This window comes from Malaclemys terrapin, chromosome 1 (genome assembly GCF_027887155.1).
Source record: "Malaclemys terrapin pileata isolate rMalTer1 chromosome 1, rMalTer1.hap1, whole genome shotgun sequence".
NCBI lineage: Eukaryota > Metazoa > Chordata > Testudines > Emydidae > Malaclemys > Malaclemys terrapin.
The window spans coordinates 353,663,480-353,677,582 of NC_071505.1; the positions used below are offsets into that span (position 1 = coordinate 353,663,480).

Below are 14,103 nucleotides of genomic sequence, written 5' to 3' on the forward strand. Positions count from 1 at the left end.
ATGTCAGATTACAACAAAACCGACTTCACCAACCCATCCACCTTCATCCTGATGGGCATTCCTGGCCTGGAGGCAGCCCACGTCTGGATCTCCATCCCCTTCTGCACCATGTATACAATAGCCATCCTGGGGAACTTCACCATCCTGTTCATCGTGAAGATGGAGCTGAGCCTCCATGGGTCCATGTACTATTTACTCTGCATGCTGGCCATCACTGACCTGGTTGTGTCTACATCCATGCTGCCTAAAATGCTGGCAATCTTCTGGTTCAATTCTAGGGAGATCAATTTCAGTGCTTGTCTCACTCAGCTGTATGTCTTTCACTCCTTCTCAGTGATTGAGTCAGGGATCTTTGTGGCCATGGCTTTGGATTGCTATGTGGCCATCTGGGATCCCCTGAGACATTCCACCATCCTGACAAACCCCGTGGTGGCTAAGATAGGCCTGGCTGTAGTGCTGCGCAGCGGTTTGCTTGCATTGCCCTTCCCCTTCCTGGTAAGGCAATGGCCATATTGCAGGACCAATGCGATCCCCCAGCCATACTGCGCCCACATGGCTGTGCTGAAGCTGGCTTGTGCCGACACCCGTGTCAGTAGTTACTATGGCCTCTTTGTGCTATTCTGTGTGATGGGTCTGGATGTCATTTTTATTGTTGTGTCCTATATCCAGATCCTCAGGGCCATCTTCTGCCTCCCCGCAAAGGATGCCCGTCTCAAGACTTTTGGGACGTGCATCTCCCACCTTTGCGCCATCTTAGTCTTTTACATCCCAGGTCTGTTCTTCTCTCTCACTTACCGGTTTCACCAGAATGTGCCCCTGCATTTCCATGTTCTCATTGCCAATGTGTACTACTTGATGCCCCCCACGCTAAACCCCATCATCTATGGAGTGAGGACCAAACAGATCCGGGGCAGGCTGCTCCGGCTCTTTACTCATAAAGGTACCTAAAGTTTTATCCTGATCCTCTGACTCTAGGACCAAGTCTGTGAAGAGCTATCTGGTGACATGGTTCCGTGCACTCTTCCTTGAATCACTTACTGGGCAGTCAGAGAGACATCAAACCCTTTCCTGATCTTACTGTGCATTGTCATCTTTGGAATCAGTCTGGGTACAGATCATTAACACATAGGGTTTCCACCTTTTAATTTTTTTGTAACTGGACCCCTGAGGCTCCTGCACCCTCTCCTACTATTCCCTCAAGGCTCTGCCCCCTGCCCCACCTATTCGCCCAATGTTCTGCTCACTTAAGAACATGAGAACCACCATACTGGGTCAGACCAAAGGTCCATCCAGCCCAGTATCCTATCTACTGACAGTGGCCAATGCCAGATGTCCCAGAGGAAGTGAACCTAACAGGTAATGATCAAGTGATCTCTCTCCTGCCATCCATCTCCACCCTCGTACAACCAGAGGCTAGGGACACCATTCCTTACCCATCCTGGCTAACAGCCATTAATGGACTTAACCTCCAGGAATTTATCTAATTCTCTTTTAAACACTCTTATAGTCCTAGCCTTCACAACCTCCTCAGGTAAGGAGTTCCACAAGTTGACTATGCACTGCGTGAAGAACTTCCTTTTATTTGTTTTAAACCTGCTGCCCATTAATTTCATTTGGTGGCCCCTAGTTCTTATATTATGGGAACAAGTAAATCACTTTTCCTTATTCAGTTTCTCCACAGCACTCATGATTTTATATACCTCTTATCTATAATTCTCGGAACATTTTCTAATGCCAGTATATCTTTTTTTTTTAGATGAGAAGCCCACAGTATTCAAGATGTGGGCAAACCATGGATTTATATAAGGGCAATAAGATAGTCTCCGTCTTATTCTCTATCCCTTCTTTAATTATTCCTAACATCCTGTTTGCTTTTTTGACTGCCACTGCACACTGCGTGGGCGTCTTCAGAGAACTATCCACGATGACTCCAAGATCTCTTTCCTGATTAGTTGTAGCTAAATTAGCCCCCATCATATTGTAGGTATAGTTGGGGTCATTTTTTCCATTGTGCATTACTTTACACATTGGAAAAAACTTCTCTGTTTCCCTTCCTCCATCACTCACTGGATCAGCTCTGCCTCCTTCCCCGCCAACTGGGCTCACTCTGCTCTGGGGCTGGGAAGGAGCTTGCAGTGAGTGCAGTGAGGACTCAGCTGTGGGGCCCACAGGCCACTCAGGAGCAGAGAGGGAAGCCAGGAAGCCACACAGAAATAGCTGAGGCTTGGGAGCAGAGTTGTGAGGCAGGCGGGTGAGGCTGTGCATCATACAGCTTGTGAGTCCTAAAGCTCAACTACAAATTCCTGAGGGCAGAGACGTTTGTCTGGCTTCTTTCCTTAGCTTTCAGCTCCCTTTTGTTCCTCCCTTCTGGGGGCCTGTATCAAGCCTGGTCCCTACAATGGGTGTGGGCTGGAAGCTCTTTGTTATCCAAACTTTGGTGCACAAATGAGTTTTTAAAACATATTGTTCTAAATAATCAAACCCGTGCTTACTGCCTGGTTCCATACCAAGTGGTAGATAAAGTTTGCCACTTTTGCCCACTTTTTTTTGCTTGTTAAGAATAGAAAAGTGTTGCAGCTGCATAAGAAATGTAGTTGTCTAGAGAATATATTTTGTGTGAAGTAGTGGTATCTCTCCTCTCCCTTCTTTTTCCCAGCTACATAAATGTGTTCTTGGTCATGGCTCCTTCCTCCACCCACCTTGTAAATTGCGGATTAAGGAAAGTTGCGGTTACAATTGTTGTAAAGAAACATGTGTTTAATGCTGTAAACGGGCAGGTATAATTATATGCATGATATGGCTATTACTGTTCATTATATGGGCATTCATATTACTAAAGAAGGTTTTGAGTATGTTTTACAAATGTGTGTATTTACATAATAACTTAAATAAAAGAGTGTAATGTGATTAACCTGATGCTTACTCAACAATTGGTGGAGGGGAACAGTACTACAATAAGGGGTCAGTTTTCTCAAAATCCGCCTCTGGGTCCTCCTGTTCCTTCTTTCCATTTCTAAGATGATCACTGTATGTGAAGTTATAACGTTTTGCTATGTATGTGAAAACTGCAAAGTCATGCATTTAGGGATTAATAATAAGGATTTTTGTTATAAACTGGGGACTCATCAGTTGGAATTAGCAGAGGAGGAGAAGGACCTCAGAGTATTAGTTGATCACACCATGACTACGAGCCGCCGATGTGATATGGCTGGAAAAAAAGCTAATGCGGTCTTGGGATGCATCAGGTGAGGTATTTCCAGCAGAGATAAGGAGGTGTTAATACTGTTATACAAGGCACTGGTGAGACGTCATCTGGAATATTTTGTGCAGTTCTGGTCTCCCATGTTTAAGAAGGATGAATTCAAACTGAAACAGGTACAGAGAAGGTCTACTAGGATGAGCCAAGGAATGGAAAACCTGTCTTTTGAAAGGAGACTCAAAAAGTTTGGCTTGTTTAGCCTAACCAAAAGAAGACTGATGGGAGAGATGATTGCTCTCTATAAATATATAAGAGGAATAAATACCAGGGAGGGAGAGGAATAATTTAAGCTCAGTACCAATGTGGACACAAGAACAAATGGAAATAAACTGGCCATCCGGAAGTTTAGACATGAAATTAGACGAAGGTTTCTAACCATCAGAGGAGTGAAGTTCTGGAACAGCCTTCCAAGGGGAGCAGTGGGGGCAAAAGACACATCTGGCTTCAAGACTAAGCTTGATAAGTTTATGGAGGAGATGGTATGATGGGATAGGCTAATTTTGTCAATTAATTGATCTTTGACTATTAGCAGTAAATATGCCCAATGGTCTGTGATGGGATGTTAGATGGGGTGGGATCTGAGTTACTACAGAGAATTCTTTCCTGGGTGTCTGGCTGGTGAGTCTTGCCCACATGCTCAGGGTTTAGCTGATCACCATACTTGGGGTCAGGAAGGAATTTTCCTCCAGGGCAGATTGGCAGAGGCCATGAGGGTTTTTTGCCTTCCTCTACAGCATGGGTGACAGGTCACTTGCTGGAGGATTCTCTGCCCCTTGAAGTCTTTAAACCATGATTTGAAGAATTCAATGGCTCAGACATAGGTTAGGGGTTTGTTGCGGGAGTGGGTGGGTGGGTGAGATTCTGTGGCCTGCGTTAAGCGTGAGGTCAGACTAGACGATCATAATGGTCCCTTATGACCTTAAAGTCTATGATTTCATGTGTTACTGAAAGATCTTGTGAAGTTGAAAACACGCACAGCTAGCTTTTTGGGCACAACAATGAAGAGGCTACACAGTGATAGTGGCCCATCAGAAAAGACAATGGACTCAATGTTTCACCCAGAATCTGAGTTATGGCTGCTATGACTCAGTATGGCATGCAAAGTCATGTGACCAGACCACATGACACTGAACTCCAAACAACATATCTGTATGTTTCCACAAACTGGGCTGGGAACTTAGCTTGGAACAAAAGGTACCCACCATATGAAAGATTATAAATATGGGGAGTGCCATCATCACTTTCTTCACTCCCCACACAAGAGAACACCTGGACATACAGGAGAAACAAGGATTAAACTGGGGGAAGCGCTGGTCCCAGGCTAAAGGTATTTCTAGACTGTTAATGGAAGCTTGGTGAACTGCTTCTATCATCAGTGAGGGTGAGATATTGCTAATTCAAATCCTATCTGTCTAGTATATGAGGCTTAGTTAGCTTTTTTGGTTATTTGCTAAGTAATATGCTTTAATCTGTTTGCTACCATTTATAATAACTTAAAATCATTAATAAACTTGTTTTATGATTTATCCTAACCTGACTTTTGAGTGAAGTGTCTATGAAAATCTCAGCTTGGTAAACAAAGGCTGTTGCATATCTTCCCCACATCGAGGGGAGGGAGAAGCAAACTATATTAATGATCTTGCACAGTACTGATCTCTGCAGTGCAAGGTAGTGTAATTCTGGGTTTCTACTGCAGCAGAGGTGCAAGGCTAGGGAGCTGGGAAGTTGGCTATTGCTCCACTGTAAATCAATGAGTGGCTTAGGTAAAGCATTCAGGTAACTCGCTTGGGTATGTGGTGCCACCTGCTGCTGTGTTGGGTGATAACAGTCCCTGGAGAGGCTGGCTGTGTATCATCGGCAGAGCAGCATGAGAAAGGCCAACCCTGCTGGAGTGTTAGGGGGCACAGTGGTTCCAATGTCTCCCAGACTTAACCCCAGGTGACAACCAGTCACAACCATTCCCATCTAGTAAAGGCCTATACCACGCTCAGAATTTCCTTTCTTTCTAATATACGTACAAATATTCTTTTTCTTAACCTGATAGCCATGGATTTGTCTCTAGTGTCTTTGGCTGCCCTCTTCCATTTTCGATACTTCATAACTTCTCATTTCTAACAATTGCTATCCTCTTCCCCTGCTTTAGAGGCACCGATGGAGCATCTCCTCCTGTCAATGGATGGAAGGCAGACATCCATACTCAGCCTTCTGGATCTCTTTGCATTATTTGAGCTTTGTCAATGAGATACTGCTGTCTCACTTAGGAGGCAGCAGGAGTCCAGAGGGATGCACTAAATTGGTCTGAATCCTTCTTGGCAGAATGTACCCAAGTAGCAGTGATGGGAAACTGCACCTCCAGCACTAGGACACTCCCTGGTGGAGTCCCGCAGGATCAATTCTCTCTCTGGCACTTTTCAACATCTCCATGCAGCCACTATGGGAACTGGTCATACAAGATGGTCTCTAACAACAGCAATATTCAGATAACACCGAGATCCTCCTAATCTTTATGTACGACTACACTGCTATCACTAAAATAACTCATTTCTTGGACAAAGTAGCTGTCTGAAACGGAAGCCAAGCAAGACAGAGGTGAGGATAAGTCTTTCAATGGCTGTTAGCCAGGATGAGCAGGGATGATGTCCACAGCCTCTCTCTCTTCAAGAAGCTGGCAGTGAGCAAGCAGGGATGGTGATGATTACATGTTCTATTCATTCCCTATGGGGCACCTGGCACTGGCCACTGTCAGAAGACAGGATACTGGGTAAGATGAACCTTTGGGCTGATCCAGTATGACCGTTCTTACATTCTTATGTTCACTGAGGTATGGAATGGCATGTTGGTGTTGTATTATGTTTACCTGGATATGGGTATCTCTTGTGATATCTAAAGTAGAGAAATTGTTTTAACAAGCTGTAACCAGGGTTCCATGGGGGGGTGCACACTGAAATTGTTCAGTTAGAGGAAAGTGCAAAAATAAGGCCGACAATCCCCCAAATGGACAGTTATTCCAATACTTGGATTTACCAAGCCAGTAACAAAACAGGTAGTGTGACTTGAAGGGCAGTGGCTGGGAGCCCTGGGCCTATTTAAATTGCAGTGCTTCACCTTCAGCTGTGTCCGGTCTGGTACTGGCAGACCCTTCTTACCGGTATGCCGTACCGTTCCATACCAGCCCACTTTCACCTCTGCCCATGTGACCTCCCTCCCTCAGGGGCTGTTGCCTCCTGTTGCTATGTTAAAGAATCCCCCACCCACCTCCTTAACAGTTTCTACAACTTGATCACCTTTCTCTGGGTTCCCCTCTGGGATACATCCTCCTATTCACCCTAACATGGGGTATGTCCCTTGCCTATCTGAAACCTGGACATTTTTATCCCTGACAGCCCCAACCCACCAGCCTGGGCCCTCTCTCACACTGTACTGCTGTGACATGCTACCAAGAATTCCAACCTGCAATTCCACCATCATACATACAGTTAAGGGACACACCCAGCTTCAGTTACATGCAGACTCTCTGACCAGCACCTGAAAGGGAAGGCTACATCTAAGGGAGCCCTCAGTTCCTCAGGCATGTTCTCCCTCTGGGGTATAAACCCAAAATGATACCATTGTGTGCTGTACGTTGTAAGCTCATAACATTCACCCCGTCCCTCATCGTGGAGAGGAATATGCAACAGCCTCTGCCCCTGACTTATGATTCCCACACACCTCACTCCAACTCACTGGTTTAGATAGAGCAAAAACAAGTTTATTAATGCCAAAAGATCAATTTTAAGTAATTACAAGCAGATTACCTAACAAATAAAAAAAAAAACGCAAACTAAGCTTAATACAATAAAAAATTGGATGTGAATAGCGGATTCTCACCCCAAGAGATGATAGAAGCAGGCAGGACAGAACAAGGAGTAATGGTCTCAAGTTGCAGTGGGGGAGGTTTAGGTTGGATATTAGCAAAAACTTTTTCACTAGGAGGGTGGTGAAGCACTGGAATGCGTTACCTAGGGAGATGGTGGAATCTCCTTCCTTAGAGGTTTTTAAAGTCAGGCTTGACAAAGCCCTAGCTGGGATGATTTAGTTCAGATTTGGTCCTGCTTTGAGCAGGGGGTTGGACTAGATGACCTCCTGAGGTCCCTTCCGACCCTGATATTCTGATTCTATGATTCTAGGAGATTCTTACGGGGCAAACTGCACTTTGTTTACAGCTGGGAATCTCCAAGCAATCCCTTTAGCCTGGATACAGCACTTCCCCAGTTCAGTCTGTGTTCCTCAGGTGTTTCCAGAGTCCTCTTGTGTGGGCAGTGAAGAACCATGGATGATATCACTCCCTGCCTTATATGGTTTTTGCATATGGCAAAAGGAACCCTTTGTTTTAATGATTGGTTCCCACACCAGTTAGTGGAAAAACACTAATATTCCAAGATGGAGTCCAGAAACATATGGTCGTATCCCACGTACTTGTGGAGACATAGCAACCATCACTCACAGGCTATTTGGAGCGTTCACAGGAAGGCTCACCTGGTGGGAGAAAAGCTTCTGCTAAGGCCTAGGGTTATTTTCCTAATGGTTCATTGACTTGAATGGGCCCTCCCCAGCCAGCTATCTAGACTGAAAGCATCTTGTCTAGTAGGCTTTACCCAGGTGTAACTACATTTGAAATTACATTTGAAATACAGATACATAGTCACCTCAACAGCCCAACACTGTGGCATTTAATTTCAGAAAAGGGAACTATGCAAAAATGAGGAGGTTAGTTAAACAGAAATTAAATGGTACAGTGACTAGAGTGAAATCCCTGCAAGCTGCATGGACACTTTTCAAAGACACCATAACAGAGGTGCAACTTAAATTAATATCCCAAATGAAAAAAACACAGTAAAAGAACTAAAAAAGAACCACAGTGGCCTAACAACCATGTAAAAGAAGCAGTGAGAGATAAAAAGGCATCTTTTAAAAAGTGGAAGTCAAATCCTAGTGAGGCAAATAGAAAGGAGCATAAACACTGCCAAATTAAGTGCAAGAATGTAATAAGAAAAGCAAAAAAGGAGTTTGAAGAACAGCTAGCCAAAAACTCCAAAGGTAATAACAAAATGTTTTTTAAGTACATCAGAAGCAGGAAGCCTGCTAAACAACCAGTGGGGCCGCTGGAAAATCGAGATACAAAAGGAGCACTTAAAGATGATAAATTAACTGTGGAGAAACTAACTGAATTCTTTGCTTCAGTCTTCATGGCTGAGGATGTTAGGGAGATTCCAAAACCTGTGCCATAGTTTGTAGGTGAAAAATCTGAGGAATTGTCACAGATTAAAGTGTCACTAGAGGAGGTTTTGAAATTAATTGATAAACTCAACATTAACAAGTCACCGGAACCAGATGGCATTCACCCAAGAGTTCTGAAAGAACTCAAATGTGAAATTGTGGAACTATTAACTATGGTTTGTCCTTTAAATTGGCTTCTGTAGCCAGTGACTGGAAGATAGCTAATGTAATGCCAATATTTAAAAAGGGCTCTAGAGGTGAATCTGGCAGTTACAGACCGGTAAGTCTAACGTTGGTACCTGGCAAATCAGTTGATAGAATAGTAAAGAATAAAATAGTCAGACACATAGAAGACCATACTCCTTCTAACTGCAGGCAGACATTTTAACAGCCTGAGCTCCATGGAAGGAATCATAGAATTATAGGACTGGGAGACATCTTGAGAGGTCATCAAGTCCAGTCCCCTGCACTCACGAAATGACCAGCACGATCTAGAGCTATTTGTCTAACCTGCTCTTAAAAATCTCCAATGATGGAGATTACACTACCTCTGGCAATTTATTCCAGAGTTTAACCACCCTGACATTTAGGAAGCTTTTCCTAATGTTCAACCTAAAGCTTCCCTGCTGCAATTTAAGCCCATTTCTTCTTGTCCTATCCTTAGAGGTTAAGGTGAACAATTTATTCCCCTCCTCCTTGTAACAACCTTTTAGGTACTTGAAAACTGTTATCATGTCTCCTGTCAGTCGTCTCTTTTTCAGAATAAACAAACTCAATTCTTTCAATCTTCCCTCATAGGTCATGTTTTCTAGACCTTTAATCATCTTGTTTGCTATTCTCTGGACTTTCTCCAATTCATTCAAAACTTTCCTGAAATGTGACGCTCAGAACTGGAAAAGGATAACACTTTAATCTGTGACAATTCCTCAGATTTTTTCACTTTCCAAAACCTGTGCCGTAGTTTGTATCTCCCTAACATCCTCAGCCATGAAGACTGAAGCAAAGAATTCATTCCTACTCCAATGGAGGCCTAATCAGCAAGGAGTAGAGGGGAAGAATTATTGCTCGTGTCTTCCTTACAACTCTCCCACTAATACATCGCAGAATGATTTTTCCATTTTTTGCAACACTGTTACATCCTTCTTGTAGTGTGGGACCCAAAACATGACACAGTACTTCAGATGAGGCCTCACCAGTGCCAAATAGAGGGGAATAATCACATCCCTCGATCTGCTGGCAATGCCCCTACTTATACAGCTAACGTATGCCGTTAGCCTTCTTGGCAACAAGAGCACACTGTTGACTCATAACCAGCTTCTCATCCACTGTAACCCCTAGGTCCTTCTATGCAGAACTGCTGCCTAGCCATTCGGTCCCTAGCCTGTAGCAGTGCATGGGATTCTTCTGTCCTAAGTGTAGGACTCTGCCCTTGTCCTTGTTGAACTTCATCAGATTTATTTTGGCCCAAACCTCTAATTTGTCTAGGTCCCTCTGTATCCTATCCCTACCCTTCAGCGTATCTACTACTAGTCCCAGTTTAGTGTCTTCAGCAAACTTGCTGAGGGTGCAATCCACGACATTTTCCAGATCATTAAGGAAGATATTGAACAAAACCGGCCCCAGGACCAACCCTTGGGGCACTCCGCTTGATACCGGCTGCCTGCTGGATATGGAGCCATTAATCACTTCCCGCTGAGCCCGACAATCTCGCCAGCTTTCTATCCACTTTAGAGTCCATTCATCTAGCCCATACTTCTTTAAATTGCTGGCAAAAATACTGTGGGAGACCATAACAAAAGCTTTGCTAAAGTCAAGGAATAACAAGTCCACTGCTTTCCCCTCATCCACAGAGCAAGTTATCTTGTCATAGAAGGGAATTAGCTTAGTCAGGCATGACTTGCCCTTGGTGAATCCATGCTGACTGTACCTGATCACTTTCCTCTCCTCTAAGTGCTTCAGAATTGATTCCTTGAGGACCTGCTCCATGGGACTTTTCCAGGGACTGAGGTGAGGCTGACTGGCCTGTAGTTCCCCAGATCCTCCTACTTTCCTTTTTGAAAGATGGGCACTACATTAGCCTTCTCCAGTCCTTGGGACCTCCCCCGATCGCCATGAGTTTTCAGAGATAATGGCCAATAGCTCTGCAATCACATCCACCAACTCCTTTAGCACCCTCGTATGCAGTGCATCCAGCCCCATGGACTCGTGCTTGTCGAGCCTGACTGTGAACCATTGATAACTACTCTATGGTAATGGTTATCCAACCAGTTATGTACCCACCTTATAGTAGATTCATCTAGGTTGTCTTTACCTAGTTTGTTAATGAGAAGGTCATGCGAGACTGTATCAAAAGACTTACTGAAATCCAAATGACAGATTTCAGGGTAGCAGCTGTGTTAGTCTGTATCCTCAAAAAGAACAGGAGTACTTGTGGTACCTTAGAGACTAACACGAAAGCTTATGGTCTAATAAATTTGTTAGTCTCTAAGGTGCCACACGTACTCCTGTTCTTTTTGAAATCCAAATATATCACATCTCCACATCCCGTCTAGCCACATGGCTTTTTACCCTGTCAAAGAAAGCTATCAAATTGGTTTGACATGATTTGTTCTTGACAAATCCATGCTGACTATTACTTATCATCTTCTAGATGTGTGCAAATTGATTCCTTAATTATTTGCTCTATTATTTTACCTGGTACAGAAATTAAGGTGACTGGCCTGTAATTGCCTGAGATGTCCTTAGTTCCTTTTTTATAGATAAGCACTATGTGTGCTCTTTTCCAGTCTTCTGGAATCTCTCCAGTCTCCTATAACTTTTCAAGGATAATAGCTAATGGCTCAGATATCTCTTCAGTCAGTTTCTTGAGTATTCAATGATGATTTCATCAGGCCATGGCAACTTGAAGACATCTAACTTGTCCAAGTAATTTTTAACTTGTTCTTTCCCTATTGTAGCATCTGATGCTACCCCATTTTCACTGGCATTCACTGTGTTGGGCATCCAAATGCCACCAATCTTCTTGGTGAAAACCGAAACAGAGAAGTCATTAAGCACTTCTGCGGTGTCCCCAGCCATCTCTGTATGGAGCTAGCTCTGAAAGGCAGAGCACCATGAGAAAACATTTAGGTCCTTTTATGAGGAAAGAGCAGCATCTCCCTGATCTGTTTCTTCCTCATCCCATCAATGATGGGGTGTAGCAAGGGGGGCACCAGAAGGTACACATTGGCAATGAGAACATCATCATACTTGACTTGGCTGTTTGATTGGAAGTCCAAGGCTTGGTGGCTTTAAGGGAACAATGTTTTGACTTCAGTATAAAGTATTGTGAAAGCTGTTTTGGTAAATCTAAGTATGAGAATAGCCACCCTCTTGGGGGATTGTCAGACCCATTGTTTGCAGTTTGTTCTAATTGAGCAATCTCAGTGTGGGGACCCCTCTACCCCAGTCACTGCTTGCTATAACAATTCCTCTAGTTTAGGTAGCACAAGAGGTACCCATATCCAGATAAACACACAACACCACCTGTACACCATTCCCTGCTTCATTGATCATAAGAATAGCTATACTGGGTCAGACCAAAGATCCATCTAGCCCAGAATCCTGTCTTCCGACAGTGAGCAGTACCAGGTGTTGTAGGGGAAATGAACAGAACAGCTAATTGTCAAGTGATCCATCCCCCCTGAACCATTTGCAGCTTTTGGCAAACAGAGTTTGGGACATGATATTCTATCAGGGTTGGAAGGGACCTCAGAAGGTCATCAGGTCTAACCCCCTGCTCAAAGCAGGACCAATCCCCAGACAGATTTTTTTATCCCAGTTCACTAAATGGCCCCCTCAAGGATTGAACTCACAAGCCTGGGCTTAGCAGACCAATGCTTAAACCACTTAAACACTTTTATTGTATTGGCCTTCAGAACATCCTCTGGCAAAGAGTTCCACAGCTTAACCTTGAGTTGTGTGAATAATTCCTTTAATTTGTTTTAAACCAGGGAGCAATTAATTCCATTAATATATAAAAATACAAAAAAAAATCATATTGCTTCTAGATAAACCCATGGTACACCAACATATTGAATACTGCATGCAGACCTGGTAGCCCAACCTGAAAAAAGATATATTAGAATGGGAAAAGTTAAAGTCCAGTGTCACATGAGCTGGTCACATGCCCTTGCATGCGTCTATGAACCATTATTGGAGATTTTTAAGCACAGGTTAGACAAACACCTGTCAGGGCTGGTCGAGATAATACTAAATGTGGTAAGTATGGAGGTGCCATGGTGTTGTTTGGGGCGCAGAATGTCACACTTCCCACCTTAGTTTACTGCAGGAGTGTTGGTCACTGAGTAATGTGGAGCAAGGTTTTGAACATACAACTAGGAAGAGTTGCAAAACATTGTAGTATATACCTTTGAACACTTTATAGATGAGCCTAGTGATGTCAAAAGTCAGCAAGTGTGCCTTCTGTGGGTCATTAGAAAACATTCATCTCTTTGTATCTGTGCAACATTTTTAACCATTGTCCTTTTCCAACAGTTGATAATGCAATAAATATATTCATCAGTGGAATGAGCTGCTGTACCTCAGTCTCCCCTTCCACACAGCAGACTAGGTTTATTATGGTTTTCCTGCTGTAACAGGCTTTGTGCCTGTGTACAGGTATTAGATGAGAAGCAGTATCCCCATAGCGCTCCTTGTTCACTACTCCAAGCATGCCCAAAAGCTTTTCCCAAGAATTTTGCATGTTACACCTTTTTTAGGATTTATGTTTACCATTAGCAAGAAACTTTGCATCATGAGATTTAACAATAACACCAACAGAGTTTGGGACATTGCCATTGCCCATCCTGGAAAATGGCCATTCATGGATCGATTGTCCATGAATTTATCTAGTACTTTTTTGAACCCTGTTATAGTATTGGACTTCAGAACATCCTTTGGCAAAGAGTTCCACAGGATAACCATGAGTTGTATGAATAATTCCTTTGCTTTGTTTTAAACAAGTGGCCGATTAATTAAATTAATATTTAAAATTTCACATTACCTCTATATAAACCCATGGTACACCCAGATATTGAATAGTCCATGTTGATCTGGTAGCCCAACTTGAAAAAGATATATTAGAATTGGAAAAGTTACAGAAAAAGGCAACAAAATGATTAGGAGTGCAGAACAGCTTCCAAACGAGGAGAGATTAATAAGACTGTCTATACTCAGCTTGGAAAAGAGACAGCTGGGGGGCAGTATGAGAGAGGTCTATAAAATCATGAATGGTGGGGGAAAATTGAATATGGAAATGTTATTTATTCCTTCAAATAACACAACAACTGGAGTCAAGTATTAGGGGGTAGCCGTATTAGTCCATATCCACAAAAACAACAAGGAGTCCAGTGGCACCTTAAAGACTAACAGATTTATTTGGGCAGAAGCTTTCATGGGTAAAAAACCCACTTCTTCAGATGCATGGAGTGAAAGTTACAGATGCAGGCAGTCTACAATGACAAGAGAAAGGAGTAACTCACAAGTGGAGAACCAGTGTTGACAGGGCCAACAAGTGGAGGTTACCCAAGGAAATTAATAGGCAGCAG

At 43.3% G+C, this 14,103-nt stretch overlaps 1 protein-coding gene across 1 annotated transcript; it reads left to right on the plus strand.

Moving 5' to 3' along the window:
- Window positions 1–948, plus strand: LOC128833791 (olfactory receptor 52R1-like). Its single transcript, XM_054021934.1, has one exon. The coding sequence runs from the start codon at window positions 1–3 to the stop codon at window positions 946–948; it is 948 nt and encodes a 315-aa protein (XP_053877909.1).
- The last annotated feature ends 13,155 nt before the right edge of the window (window positions 949–14,103 follow it).